Source organism: Leucoraja erinacea, chromosome 13 (assembly GCF_028641065.1).
Source record: "Leucoraja erinacea ecotype New England chromosome 13, Leri_hhj_1, whole genome shotgun sequence".
Classification (NCBI taxonomy): Eukaryota; Metazoa; Chordata; class Chondrichthyes; order Rajiformes; family Rajidae; genus Leucoraja; species Leucoraja erinaceus.
In genome coordinates, this window is record NC_073389.1 from 43,295,524 (window position 1) to 43,311,321 (window position 15,798).

General features: G+C 41.6%; 1 protein-coding gene across 1 annotated transcript; it reads right to left on the bottom strand.

Annotated features, from left to right (window-relative positions):
- Nucleotides 1–13,312: 13,312 nt before the first annotated feature.
- On the bottom strand, nt 13,313–15,318 carry LOC129702961 (oligodendrocyte transcription factor 3-like). Its single transcript, XM_055645075.1, has one exon. It carries the CDS (start codon nt 15,101–15,103, stop codon nt 14,453–14,455), a length of 651 nt encoding a protein of 216 aa, XP_055501050.1. The 5' UTR covers nt 15,104–15,318; the 3' UTR covers nt 13,313–14,452.
- Between the last annotated feature and the right edge of the window lie 480 nt (nt 15,319–15,798).

A 15,798-nucleotide genomic window follows, 5' to 3' on the forward strand; every position in this document is an offset into this window, starting at 1 on the left:
ATCTTCTGTAACATTGTGTGACATTAGTACAAATCGGAACAATCATTTGATATTAATTCAGTGTGAAATAATGCCGTATTAGATAACATAGTGCAGAGAAAATAGCCTGACTTGAGCACATTAAATGTTTTAAATGCAATGTTTTTCTTTGTACTACAGTTGTAGATCACAGTGCTGGCAATAGTTGAAATTGGTTCTGACATTGCATTGATTAATAACTGAAATGCAGATGTTGTTCCCCCAACCATGAATCAATTTTGCCTTAAAAGAGCACATTACTTGGAAAAAATGCAAGTCTTATTGAACTAACTTGCAACAAATGATTTCATAAGAAAGATTTCTTAAATTACAATTTGGAAAATCCATCAGTGCAAGTGATAACTATATTACTTGTCTCTGTATAACTAAGACACATGTTGTTAGGAAGGCAATCCATGTTTTCCTCTTTACTTTACATGTTAATAACTAGTCCATGAAATACAGGGTGTATCAATCCGGCTGGCTTTTTTCCCCATCCACTGTCTTTTTCCCACCCAACAAAAAGTCATTTTTCAAGTCTAAAATCGGGCTATCAACATTGCTTTACCATGTGTAGCAAGAAAGGTAAAATGCTTTAGCTAAAGGAATTCTACAACATGGCAGGAAGGAAGACAACCAAAGACTTTGATAATGATGGCAGGTCAGACAGACAAGATAGGGCTAAAAGTGGGAACAGTCCACAACCCAATATTGGAAGAATAAGGATGGTGAGAGGTGGTGAAGTTTGCAAGTGAGGACATGCATGAAGAATTTTGAACTTGAACAACCTAAAAACTGGATCAATTTGTACACATTTTTAAAAGTGTTTTTTGCGAATGTAATATTGTGCTAGTGGTAATTTCTGCAGTTGATTAGTGGCCATCCAGGAATTAGCCTGGCCAAGTCCTGACACAATTCATTTCTGTGTAACTCACAACTATCTGGGTATCAGTTGCACACTTACGCCATCATTGTCCATCCTATGCATATTTTCCCCACAGCCTACAGAGATTGGATCTTCAACCTCCATTATTGATTCACAAAACAAAGGAGAACTATCGCCCAGGCTTCAGAAATGAGAAGGCAATTAAAGACAGCTTCTCAGCCTCACATTGCATAATTAACTGGAAAATCCTTCATTGGTCACACACAGACTTGAGTCACTTGCATGCAATTATCACTTTGCCTATTAGTCAGCTTGCAGTTAGTTCACCATGGCTTGGGGCATCTGCTGCATGAATGTTAATAGGTCAGATCAATGTATCGGTGGGTGGAGGTGCACAAGAGGAGAAAATTTTCATCCTTCCCTTGCCTCTTCTCTCACTTTCATGACAACCATTTCTGCCACCATACTCTGGCTTGCAAAGAGAGGCCATATTCTTAGTGTTATATACTGTTCACAAACAGGTCCTACAGGTCAACTCATCTGTGCAATCTTGATCTAGTCTTGTTTGCTTGCATTTGGCTTACATTCTTTTAAACTTTGCCCATCCACGAACCTGTCCAAACCTCATTTAAACATTCTAATTGCACATGCTTCTACTATTCGTTCCATTATATACCCAACACTCTCTGTGTGAAAACTTGCCACTGTCACAAACATTATGCCTGTTTTAGACTCTCCTAACCTAGACTCTCCTAACCATGATCGTCTGTCTATGTTATCTATGTCCCTCACTATCTTTTGTTCCTCTGTAACATCACCGCTGAGTCTCTTTCGCTCTAAGGAAGGCATTTCCAGCCTAACCAGTCTTTCCCTAAATGCTAACTCGCTTCTGGGAAGTCAACCTGACAAAGAGGTGTGTAATTTCTTGAATCTTTTTCCCTGTCCACCTGGTTTCCTCCTTCCGGGACAGAACCCGGAATGGGATGACCGTTTCGGGAGTCTGGTGTCAGGCACTTTTAACAAAATTGTCTGGCGAAGTAACTAACTAAGGGCCTCAATACTGGGGATGTATTAAGGATGTTGGCCTGGGAGAGTCTGCTGACATTGGTTTGTTTATCCTCCCAGTGAATTTACGTAACAGTGAATGTGCATGGCACACCAAAAGAGGGTGAACTCCAATTACCAGGCATATATATTAGAAGATAGAAAAACAACAAAGGATATAGTTTTGTAAGTCAAAGAGTATGAGAACAAAAGAACTGAAAGATTAATTTATGATTAGGGTCTGATAACTTTTAATGCTGGCCTTTCAGCTAACTAAATAAGATGCCATCCATTTAAATAGGGATTTTTTTAAAGAAAAGCCCATGTTAATTTTCCCTTTTCACTAATGTGGGAAATGTATGTAACTATGGTGTTTATTTCAATTTAATTTGTTTTAATAAATAATTCAAGAATTCAGCTGTTTCTCAGGATGAAATACAAGTTTATTTCTACTGTGAAAACCAGCAAGCACCGTCTCCCCCAGTGACCACTCCATGGTTCCTTTGTGCTTGCCCTGTTCCCATTACTTGTGGCAGAACAGAGCCCAGGTCAAATAGCACTACAGCTAACAATATAGTCTATAAACAATCATTCCGGTGGCCTGAGAGTGGCCTTTCAACGTTCAACAGCTCCAGTATGATTAAAGTGGGTCAGTGTCGCAGCAGGTCATACAGGCCTTGTGCGCTAAAATTATAGGGCTGGGGGTTAAGATACCTTTGGCCAGAAAGTAACTTCCCTGCTCTGCAATGCCACAAATTGTGTTTTCACTAGAAAAGCTGCATTTTGTTATTTTGACACTTGACCAAGTGGACCTGTGGGAATGATATTCCCATTTCGCTCTCAGCAGCAATGGTTGGAGGATTGTACTTGTGAGGACAATGAGCAATGGAAGGAACTGTAGCGATTTATCCTGGGAGTGATTTAAGAGCTTTGTAACTAACTGTAATCTTCCTCATACTGCCCTGAATATGATCATATATCCATACAAAGATGCCAGGAGAAAATATCTCAATGGCATAACGAACTGAAGTTGTCTTTTAAAATACAAACTTTATTCCAACCCTTCTCACAAATCCTTCCCCTTATTCCTTCATCCCCACTCACCCCTCTCCCTAACCCCCCAAATCTACCCCCACCATCATAGTTTTCCATGCCAAAACAAAACACTGGAAGGGGAAGAGCACAGGAGGGAAGTTCTGACGCATGACTTAACTAAAACCCCAATCTTTTGCCTCCACACATGCTGATCTCCACTGAGTTCTTCCAGCATTCTGTTTTGTCCTAGATTCCAGCATCTGCAGTCACATTTTGTTTGTGCACATATTGCAAACACCCACATTCTTTGATGCAACATTCTAATCCCCTGTGCCAATCATCTTCATAATTTCCCTTATTTAGGCTTTGAATTTGAAATCTAAACTAAACTAAACCATACAATACTCACTGTAACATTCAGTCTACAAATTAATATTCCTGTGATTATTTAAAATGGGTTTTAAAAGAGGGTTCAGAGGTGACATACACTGGTGTACTTGGCAAGATTACCAGTGGGCTTATCAGCACATTTTTCCAAACAGTGGGTCATGATCAGTTCAGTTCAGTTTAGTTTATTGTTGAGTGAAAAGCTTTTGTCGGCTGAGACTGTATCCAGTCCAATACATTGGAACTTGCCCATCCATCAACTGTTACGATGATCCTTCTCACAGTCAGGGTTGCATTTCATATATACAAGGCTGGCCTCTTCTCCCCCGCTCTCCGATGGTCCTCGCCTGCTGTGAGACTAATGTTACCTTTCCCACTGTTGATAGCCATCTCCAGTTCCACTGACACACAGCGTCTCGCTCACTGTAGGATTACATAGAGTCACACAGTTATACTGCATGGAAAAAGGCCTTTTGGCCCAACTTCTCACAATGCCCAACATGTCCCATCTACGCTAGTCCCACCTGCCTGCATGTGGCACATATCCCTCTAAACCTATCCTATCCATGTACCTGTCTAAATGTTTCTTAAACATAGTACCTGCCTCAACTACCTCCTCTAGCAGCTCGTTCCATACAGCCACCACCCTTTGTGTAAAACAGTTACCCCTCAGGTTGGTATTAAATCTTTCCCCTCTTACCTTAAATCTATGTCCTCTGATTCTCCGTTCTCCATTCCCCTACTCTGGGCAAGAGACTGTGCATTGACCTAATTTATTACTTTCATGAATTTGTACATCTCCACTACTGGTGCCTTAGTTTAGCTAGATACTGTATCTTTTAAGATGTTAAAAGGAGATTTGCAGGAATGGAAGCTTGCTCTGGCCTGGAGAACTCCCTTTAAGAACTAGCAATGAAGACTTCAGCTGCAGTGGGGCTGAGAGAGCCATAGAATATAGAAAAATAGGTGCAGGAGTAGGCCATTCGGCCCTCTGAACCAGCACCGCCATTCAATATGATCATGGCTGATCATCTAAAATCAATATCCCATTCCTGCTTTTTCCCCATATCCCTAGATTCCTTTAGCCCTGAGCCATAAATGAGTAATGCGATTGAAGTTGATATAATCAGTCATTTGGTGGAAAGAATATGGATTTGGAATTAGATAGGAACCCGTTTGCAAATATTGTGATTAAGCCTGATCCAGTGTCCATTACTGGAGGGGTCAAGGAAAGAGCGTTCATGTCGTGGCCCTGTGTTCACCAATCTTTCCACCACCATGCACAAGAAGCACAAGAGGCGCAAGACAGACACCATTGTATGCAGATGCCGAGAAGTGTGTTCAGCTCTGGTTGAACAACTTGTAATCTTGTGTGTGGACTCGATAAGAAGAAGACTGGAGGCTTCCCTGGTGTGTGAAGTGAGGGTGTTGCTCCCTAAGTTATTCTTCAAGATCGTTAAAGACTCTCCAATCCCATAACTGGCAGACAGCCAAAGACAAGTCAATGGCATCAATGGCTCTACGCTTAAATGATTTTAACGAGAGCCCAGGATGAATCTTAAATGCTATCTTGGGCGATGTGAAGGGGAATATACAGCATTTGTCTAATCAACATTGGTCCCATTATTGGGCACAGAGAGTTTTCTAGATGATACGATTTGCATATGCACTGTCTAATTTGCATACATTTCCTTTTAAAATGTAATCTAAAAATTTGCAGATGCTAAGTGTCACCATTTTTGTGACCCAAAATATTGCAGAATCCTAAGAAGCAAAAGATGGGCCAGTTTATTAGCTGATTAGCTATGCTGATGTAAATTATCAAATTCTCAGGGATGTTGAGGAACTGTAAGCTGTAAAACATAAAACTACTGTTAGCTATGAGAATGGAGGTTTTTAAAGTGGCGAGTAAACAATTAAAGGTCATTCTCGACAAGTTCGCAATAGAATTAGTGAGGTTTCAAGTGAAATTGACAGATATTCTGTTTAATGTGTGGGTGCACCCTCTAGTGATATGTAATAGGTCATATGCAATATACATATGAGCACATGTACCATATCTGTTTATCGACATATAATATATAAAACTTGTAAAGATACACATATTTATTGAAATGCCTAGCTGTAACAACTATAAAGTGTGCAGGTAGTGTAGGTTGTTCTATGTAGCTACTTATGAACAGAGCCATCAATAAACCACCCACTGAACTCACATGGGCTGCACATGAAAGCAGCTGAGCCGCTGAAGTTAAGGCAATGCCAGGATGCTCTGATTCACTGTGTGTCCTGTCAATGAATGAGAATTAAACTGTGGTACGCCTTTATGTTTTCATTTTCCACAGTCAAAAATAACAGAGGATGAAAGCTTCCCGCTTGTGTATTCAGAACTGTAATTTTTTTTCCAGCAGTATTGTACTGCTGATATAGTGTGAAATTAATCAAGGCTATCTCCAGGCTCCTTTTCAGATGGCTGCCTTCTCTGTAAAGGAAGCATGTGGTAAAGCAGAGAGAATGTGTTTGTGTCACCACGGTGATAACCTGATCAGCAAGATGCCAAAAAAAGGACACTCTGTAAACCACAGCCCTCTGTGTAGCAGTTCTTGCATATTAAAGCTGGGCAGCACAGTGCATGGAAGTTTAAATGTCTGGGGTATAATAGAACTCTCATTGTAAGTGACCAGTTTCAGTCATTGTGCTCAGCAACATTGAACTGTACAGAAATATACCTACTATTGTAACTAAGTGATCTCAGGTATAACATAAGTGCTCTCTTAGGTCTTAGCTTGTTCCATGTCAGACATCTGCAATTAAGTAATAGCAAGATTAATATTAAGGGAAATCAATTCAATGAATTAACAATGTCACAAAGCAATCTGATGCAGAATTGGTTAATATATATCTGTGTTAGCTGTGCACTTTGGCAGAAAGCCACACACACCTTGGAAATGGTAGTCGAATGAAACAAGGTTCCAAATATAGATAAAGACACAAAGTTCTGGAGTAACTTAGAGGGTCGGGCAGGTTCTCTGGAGAACTTGGATAGATGACGTTTCAGGAGGGGACACTTCAAGTCAAGTCAAGTCAAGTCAAGTTTATTTGTCACATACACATACAAGATGTGCAGTGAAATGAAAGTGGCAATGCTCGCAGACTTTTGTGCAAAAGACAAACAACAAAACAACCAAACAAATTATAAACACAATCATAGCACACATATTCTTTTACATGATAAATAATAGAAGGAAAAACGTTCTGTAGAGTTAGTCCCTGGTGAGATAGGCGTTTACAGTCCGAATTGCCTCTGGGAAGAAACTCTTCAGGCTGATCGGGGGTAAGGAGGGGCAGGACAAAACTGGGCAAGTAATAATCCTTGTCCTTGCCAGGCTTTGTTCAGCCCCTCCAAGCCTGCCCCTCGTTGCTTATCGCTTGCCAGGCATTGTCCTGCACATCCACTCTTCCAGCTTTCATCTCCCCCACCCCAATCAGTCAGAAGAAGGGTACCGATCAAAACTGTCATGTATCCATGTTCTCCAGAGATGCTGCCTAGCCCGCTGAGTTACTCCAGCAACTTGTGTGTCTTTTTGTAAAACAGCACCTATGGTTCTTTATTTCTACTTCCTTCAAATACAAAATGCACCAATGAAGGGTAATAAGGCTGTACAAAAAGAAAATAAAAGTGCGTGTTTTAATTTCATGGGATAGGTTCATGAACAGGCAGACAGACGAGGCTGAATAACTGACAGAGCCACAGAGTGATACAGCACTGAAACAGGCCCTTCAGCCCAACCTGTCCATGACAACCAAAATATCGCAACTAAGCTAGTCCCATTTGTCTGTGTTTGGCCCCTATCTCTAAATGTTTTTCCTCTATATACTCTATTTAAATCACCTTTATATGATGTTATTCTACTTGTCTCGTCGATGCTCTCTTAATTTGCATACCTTTGGAAAAAGACACTGTGCTTTCACCCCATCACCCTCGTGATTTTATACACCTTAATAAGATCACCACTCAACCTCCCGCACTCTAACGAATAAAGTCCTTGTCTGTCTAACCTATAGCTCAGGGCTTTAAGTCCTTGAAACATCCTCATAAATCTTCTCTGAAAGCCCTTATCTCTTTGCTCTCATAGATGGAAAGATCCCAAAATGGTATTTTGAATAAGTCCAAGGGCATTATCTCTGATGCCCTGGCCAATATTCATTCACCATCCAAAAGAATAGCAACAAATTATCTGATCATTTTCAAGCACAATTTGTGTGAACATAATGAGCACAAATCCTATACTACATCAGATATTACACTTCAAAAGAAAAGGGTCAGGATAGAATTCAAGAAGCAGGCTGGTGGAATGGCCCAGATTGTGTAGCGATACTGTGGTAGGAAGCACAAAGAGGCAATATAATGCAAAACATCAAGAGCATGCAGGGACACATGGGCCTCCGAATATATGTACTCACATCTTTGAAGGTAGCTGGTCAGGTTGAAAAAGTGATTTTTTTAAAAAAAGTATAAAAGATCATGTGCCTTATAAACAGAGGGGCACAACACAATAGCATGGAACTTGTGTTGAATCTCTGGTTTGACAACAAGTATTCAATTCCGTTATAGGCAAGAATATTGCCCCTTTTGTAGCTGTTAGGTTACAAAAACTCATTGTTATTCATTTTATTCTCATTATGACTTGGTTATCTTAAAGAAACCCAACAGTTCGAGGATGACTGTGGCGCAGCTGGTAGAGTTGCTGCCTCGCAGCGCTTCGAACGCGGGTCGATCCTGGCCCCGGGTGCTGTCTGTGTGGAGTTCTCCCCGTGAACGCGGGAGTTTTCTCTGGGTACTCCTCCTACATATCAAATAATTGCAGGTTAACTGGCCTCTGTAAAATTGACAGGATTGTAGTGTGTAGGTTTGTAGTGGATGAGAAAGCACGATAATACAGAACTAATGTAAACAGGTGATCCGTGGTCTGCGTGGAGTCGGGAGGCCTTCAAAGCCGACAATCTGTAATACATTTCTAAAATAAAAAGATGCATGCATGTAACTGATTTATTTTAGCAGGAGTGCAAAAACCTGCAATCATTCTGACCCGATTGTCTTCACTTTATTAGCGTTCTCGATGTGTATTTTCTTTCGGTGACACCGAGGCATGTTTTGTTCACCCTTCCCCGCCACACCCCCACGCCCCACCCCCACTAATAACTTAGAAGGGAAATCCCAAATAAACGAATGTAAAAGCCGATAAAGTCACATCCCCGCGATACCCAACGATCCCGCAGCAGGCAGACAATCTTTTTGACGCCATAATCTGTTTGGTCCATTACCACCATTTGGACACTTGGTACTGTGCTTGCTTGGGAGTCCAATTGCTTCAGTGATCATCCGTTCGCGTACAAAATGCTGGAACGTGGCCTGCGTTGTCGATTCACGGTTTAGTGCAACCTTGGGTCATTAACATGCGGGTACAAGTTACAAGTGCTACAGCCCAATGTGCTCCCGAGCTGTTACCAAGAGCTTGCAAGGACATTATCCCTAAATGAATTCGTTCCATCCTTCGGAGAGCTATTAGACATTATTGAACACAGATTAAATTAAAGATAGACACAAAATGCTAGAGTAACTCAGCGGGTCAGGCATCACTTCTGGAGAAAAGGAATAGGTGACGTTTCGAGATCCTTTAACGTGGCATCTCCGGAGAAAAGGAAAAGGTGACGAAACGTTTTCCTTTTCTCCGCTGGGTTACTCCAGTATTCTGTGTCTATCTTCGGTGTAAACCAGCATCTGCAGTTCCTTATCACAAAGAATATAATAACCATATAACAATTACAGCACGGAAACAGGCCATCTCGACCCTTCTAGTCCGTGCCGAACACGTATTCTCCCCTAGTCCCATACACCTGGGTTCAGACCATAACCTTCCATACCTTTCCCGTCCATATAACTATCCAATTTATTTTTAAATGATAAAAACGAACCTGCCTCCACCACCTTCACTGGAAGCTCATTCCACACAGCCACCACTCTCTGAGTAAAGAAGTTCCCCCTCATGTTACCCCTAAACTTCTGTCCCTTAATTCTCAAGTCATGTCCCCTTGTTTGAATCTTCCCTCCTCTCAGTGGGAAAAGCTTATCCACGTCAACTCTGTCTATCCCTCTCATCATTTTAAAGACCTCTATCAAGTCCCCCCTTAACCTTCTGCGCTCCAAAGAATAAAGCCCTAACTTGTTCAACCTTTCTCTGTAACGTAGTTGCTGAAACCCAGGCAACATTCTAGTAAATCTCCTCTGTACTCTCTCTATTTTGTTGACATCCTTCCTATAATTAGGCGACCAAAATTGTACACCATTCTCCAAAATTGGCCTCACCAATGCCTTGTACAATTTGAACATTACATCCCAGCTTCTATACTCAGAATAAATACAACTCATTATTATTTAACATAATCTGTCATTTTGAAACGGTGCGAATGTACAAGCTTGTTATACACTTGCTGGTCAAGTTGAATTGTTAAACCAGAATGTATTTGTACCACTTAATAACAAAGTAGATTTTAATTTTTATCATGCAACCTCGCTGAATTTTGCAATTCCACTGCGCTGGTGTAATATCCATCCTTTAATTGAGGAATCCGCCAGATATCTTCACCACTTTGTGTGAGTGAGCTGTTGTGTTGGTTCCACCTACACATTAGTGTTGGTGAAAGTATTCGAACAAACCTATCTAAAAACAGATAGACCCAGATCGTTCCAGTCCGACCCGAAACGGCACCTATTCCTTTTCTCCAAAGATGCCGCCTGAACCGTTGAGTTACTCCAGCAATTTTGGCGTATCTTCGGTAGAACCCAGCATTTGCAGTTCCTTCATAGACACATTTAAAACCTGAATTATCTGCCCATCCAAATTTCAATTCATAGAAGTAGTATCTACGACACCTAGTAACGCAATACATTCCAATACATTAATAAAAACAAAACGTTTCTCCCAGATATGATCGTGATTCTGCACAGTTCTGCATTGAACACATTCACTGTACATGTCTGTTTTGAAGGCAATAGTTAACAATCTCGTGGAGGTGCAGCTGAACGTTTGACTTGAGGTTCATTTGGCGCCTTGTCATGTCTCAGATTCTACGCAATTTTCTCTATATTTTATTTTGTCATCATTGCATAAACTTTCTGGTGTGCATGAATTTTGCCTTCTAAAGTACTTCCCTATTTTAGGATGTTGCTGGCTGATGTTCGCCGAATGTTTTGCATTCTACGTTATTTTGTGAGTATGGTGTCTCTAAAGTGATATGATCAACGTCTTCGACCAGTTATCTAGAGAACCAGGCATTCCAACATCGTGTACGGATTTACACCTACGGTCTTGGTGATTGTTTTAACCTTTCATCTCTGTAATGGTACTCTGTTTGGTCAAGTAAAGACGCTCTCAGCCTGAAGAAGGGTCTCGACCCGAAGCGTCACGCATTCCTTCTCCCCAGAGATATTGCCTGTCCCGCTGAGTTAATCCAGCATTTTGTGTCTATCTTCAGTGTCAGTGTCTGACGAAGGGTCCAGACCCGAAACGTCACCTATCCATGTTGTCCGGGGATGCTGTCTAGCCCGCTGAGTTACTCTAATACTGCGCGTCTTTCACAAGTATCTGCAGTTCCTTGTGTCTACATTCTGTTCAAATGTTACGTCGGTTATGTGCGCCATGGATGCACGATCAACTGCTTCTGAATGCAAAAGACAAAAAACAAAAGACAAAAATGCTGGAGGAAGCCAGTGGACCAGGCAGCATCTATGTGACGAATAAAACTGATTGATTGATTGATTGATTGAGAATGGGCAAAGGACGTTGTGGATCAGGACCTGCTGATTTCCTCCAGCGCTTCGTTTTTTTGCTCAAGGTTCCGCCATCTGCAGTTTCTTGTGAATATCACTCGGTGTGTGTGCGCGTGTGATGTGTGAGTTAAAGTATCAAAACTGGTAGCACACAGCAAAAGATGTTCACTGTACCTCGGTACACGTGACAATAAACTTAACTAAGCTAAACTTACTGAATCTGATTTTCAGTCCACTTATTTTTTCCAAACAGGAAGTCCAGAGGACTCTCTGCTCCACACTCCATGGCCAAAGTGTGTTCTGTATTGTAAAATGGAGAATAAGCAAGAAGGCAAATCAAGCAGGGTGATTATATGAACCTAATTCTAATCATTGTCATCCGCAGCTGCATGGAAACTGACGACGTGTGGTGGGTGTTTGTACTTTGCAGTGAGGGAGTCAACAAATGTGCAGTGTTTGTATGGTGTATCTTAATGTGGAACAGCTGAAATCTGGTACAACTGAATTAGCAGCTGTCGTGTAAATGGGGGCTTTGGATAACTTATTATGGTCATTAGTTGATGTACATAAGTGGTGAAATGTATTATTACATGTGATTTTGATAGTCCCGTTCTTTGACCGACATTACAGTTGATGCTGATCTTCGTGGCTCTGGGTGAATTGTATTAAATACTTAACCATGTCCTGATGATATCCGCGACAACCTTTTTTTTTTTCTGCTCCGGATTCAAGGCTTCCGAACTCGGAAGGAAACTATGAATTCTACAAGTACAATCGCGTTGGAAATAATTATTTGCTTAAGTAAGAAAGCAGGATGCCCCTAAGTTATATGAGACTGGTTGTACAGAAGATGTAATGGCATCTGAAAAGAAAATGCTCTCAACAATGTCACTCTTTTCAAGCCAGACGCAGGAGGATCTGTCAAATTTAATTATTTATGCATGTTGTAAGTAACGAAAATACCAAGTAGTCCAAACAAAATGTTTTAATGATGAATATTCAAAATATCGTTCGCTCTATTTGAAGCTATCGCTGCTCACCTTTCGCGCTGCAGATAATTTCAGATATGAAAGTAGAAGGCTGTGGAGGCCATCAATGGATATTTTTAAGGCAGAGATTGGCAGATTCTTGGGTACACAAAAATGCTGGAGAAACTCAGCGGGTGCAGCAGCATCTATGGAGCGAAGGGTTGGCAGATTCGTGTTTGGGAAGGGTTATGGAAGTGTATAGAAAGGAAATGAAGACCCTTCTTCAGACTGATGGGAGAATGGGGTTGAGAGGGAAAGATAGATCGGCCATGGTGGAGTAGACTTGATGGGCCGAATGGCCAAATTCTGTTCCTTGAACTTAAGAATTAGCTAAAAAGCACATTCACAGGAAATATGCAAATACATGTAAAGACGCTGAACATCCCACCTTTTATAAAACAAACGCAATTGCGGATTTTATTTTCATCCACAAGGAAACACTAGACAATTATGATATATATATTTTATAATGAGATTATCGCCGTCGGACCGAATGGACGGCGCAAGGCTGCTGTAGTTGAGAGGAAAGAAAAACTCACGGTGTGATAAGGCACATGGTTGTTGTCCTCTCTGATTAAAGGAATTCTTACTGGCTTAAATGTAAATAGATGATGCGTCTTTCTTACGATTGTATGCAGGGAGTACCCGAACGCCCTCCCCTAAGTTTGGCACCGGTTTTTGATTTTGCTTGAGTACCCAATATGCTAGTTGGGTAGATTGGAAGTTGACTTTCAGTTTATGTTACGTTCTGGATTGTTAGATTGTTATAACTTTTGGCCCAGGCTTCCCGAAAGATAATGTTAAATAATGTTTCAAATCCCTCTGAAATCCATCGTCTGCAAGTCGTCCACCTGTTAAATAATATACTGCTATTTCGTGTGAATTCCAATCTTTTGGCCACCATCTGCTACCTTCATATTCTGTCAGTTACCTAGTGCCATGCAATGTAGTTTCGGCAAATCCGCAGGTAATTCAGGTACGTATTTTTCCCTGATAGTTTTGAGAAATAATAATGCATTCAACATACTTTTTAAAAAACCTAATAAATATTAGCTTCGTTATATTAAACATGCAATTTCCTGTATAAAAAAAAAGAAGACGCACAATATTTTCACAGATCATAGACTTGATATGAAATGACTTCAGGCCAATTGGTTAGAATAGAAACATAAAATGCTGGAATTACTCAGCGGGACAGGCAGCATCTCTGGCGAGAAGGAATGGGTGACGTTTCGGGTCGAGAGCCTTCTTCACACTGAATGCATATTGGTGTTTGGGCATTAACTGCGATTATTGTATAAAATACTGGTTTTAAATATAAGGTCTGTAATGAATGGTTATTCACCCCGGAACTCGTATAAAGTGACATTCTTTTATATGCAGATGTCAATTTGATTTGTCTATCGAAAGCAAACTGTTGCTAAAAAATACTATATGCCCTGCTTGTAAAAGAGAGCGCGCACCCGAACACAGACACAATTCGCAGAAAATGTGCCCTATGTCCTAAATAGCAGATAACGTTTCACTGCAGTTGAGGGGTATCTTTGCGAGATCAATATTGTGCTTGAAGCTAAGGAAGCACGGAATAAACAACACGCCAACTCTAACTCTGCATATCAAAACATTTATTGCATATATATATAACTGTACAATACATTTAATGCACGCGATTAGATTAGAACATTTGTCCACAAAACACTAACCGATAACAGTTCAATTTCCCGACTTTAAAAAAAAAGTGACGCATTGATGAGTTGGTACACAAGGAGTGGCGTTGCTGAATTGTTAACAATAAATACCGTAACCATTGTTAATAGAAGCTCAACGCTTTGTTAAGGAGTAATTATTCTGCAATTAGAATGAATTTATACAATGAAAGTCCGGTTGGTTCTGTCATTCACAAGGACGTATTACTAAATATTATCGCTTGTATTGGGAGCCATAAAACTGAAAACCCTTTTGCATATCCCTTCGTTAATCCGAAAACAATAAGGAGTACCGGCCCTGACGTCAATGAAATCCTTATCCTAATCCACCTACTAACATTAAGCATTAATATAAACAAAGAAACTCGCAATACTGTAGTGCTTACAAAGTAGAGAAAATAGCATTATTCTAGTTCACTTATTCGTGTCTTTTGTTTAATTCATTCATACAAGTTTGTTTTTTACGGTGTTTGAAGCGATCCCAGCAATGTCCCAGTGCGATGTTTGGTGATTTCCGGCATCACTTGGGAAACCTCGTCTGGAGACTGGGAGGGTTGAGGGTCGAGGGGATACAGTGAAACCTGCAAGCGGCACAAGCGCAAGGAGAGCCGGGCCACTGCTGGAAACAAGCCTGATCGTCCGGAGTCAAGGGGCACTTCATGGTCGGAGACGAGTGCCTGGGAGTGCCCAGGGTCAAGAGAGACGGAGCGGCTCCCAGCAGCAGCGAGCCCCCGGCTGTCAACACTGGCAGCTGGGCCAGCCGAGAGGCAGAGCCGCTCCGGCCGTACATCTCGCCGATCAGCCTCTTCATCTCTTCCAGGGAGCTGGTGAGCATCAGGATGTAGTTCCTGGCCAGCAAGAGAGTGGCGATTTTGGACAGTTTCCTCACCGACGGCCCGTGAGCGTAAGGCATAACTTCCCGCAGCGCGTCCATGGCCACGTTCAGGTCGTGCATTCTCTTGCGCTCTCTGCTGTTGATCTTCTTCCTCAGTAGGAACTGCTCGTCCTCCGATAGATCCTTCTTACTCCTGGACTTGGCCGACGGGGTGGGACTGGGCGACTCGTCGGGGGAATGTGACCGATCGGCGGGGTCGATCTTGTGGGAGATGTTGTACAAGGTGGGCGTGACCACGAGCAGTTCGTTCGGCGTCGACTTCAGCAACTCGCTCATGGTCTGAAGTCCAGACTCGGTTTCTCGGGACAACGGATAATCGCGCTGACAACCCCTTTGTCCTGGTTCTCGGTTCCTCGCGAGCACCAAGGAGTAACCCGGGTGTTTCGTGGCGCTGCCGTCCTTTCTGCTCAATGTGTCAGTGTCAGTGTCAGTGTCAGTCTCCGAGGAGTTCGGCGACAGTCAAACCTAAAATGAACCTGGCACTGGCGGACGAGTGAAAGTATTTAACAGAGAATGGAGGAGAATCAGCCAATCTAAAGTCAGGACACAGTAACTGACCAACGCTATTGGTACAAGCTCTTTCAATGAAAAGTCTCAAAGAGCGCCTTCCACCCCCACCCCGCCTTAAATCCTGATATCTCTATTTATCATCACAATTTAAAAAATACTAGTTTTATGTTCATTCCGCTATTGCGAGTTATTTCCACCCCCTCTACTTTTTTTTTCACCCATGCCCCTTCTCTTCCTCCTGTATCCATTCGCAGTAATTTCACATTCTGATTATTTTATATTTCCTGTTGATCAGATGAAAGATTTTAAGTCCATGGAGTTTAATCATTTCGGTGACCCGGGTTATTAAATATATACAAACCCGTACAGCTGCTGCTGCAAGTAAGAATTTTATTGTTCCGTTGTGGGACACATTGCAATAAAAAAAAAACCTCTTAGTTCTTAAATGAACTCTTAAAACA

Bases quoted from the DNA above. Each gene is read 5' to 3' on its own strand.
- LOC129702961 (XM_055645075.1), bottom strand. From the start codon at position 15,103: ATGAGCGAGTTGCTGAAGTCGACGCCGAACGAACTGCTCGTGGTCACG.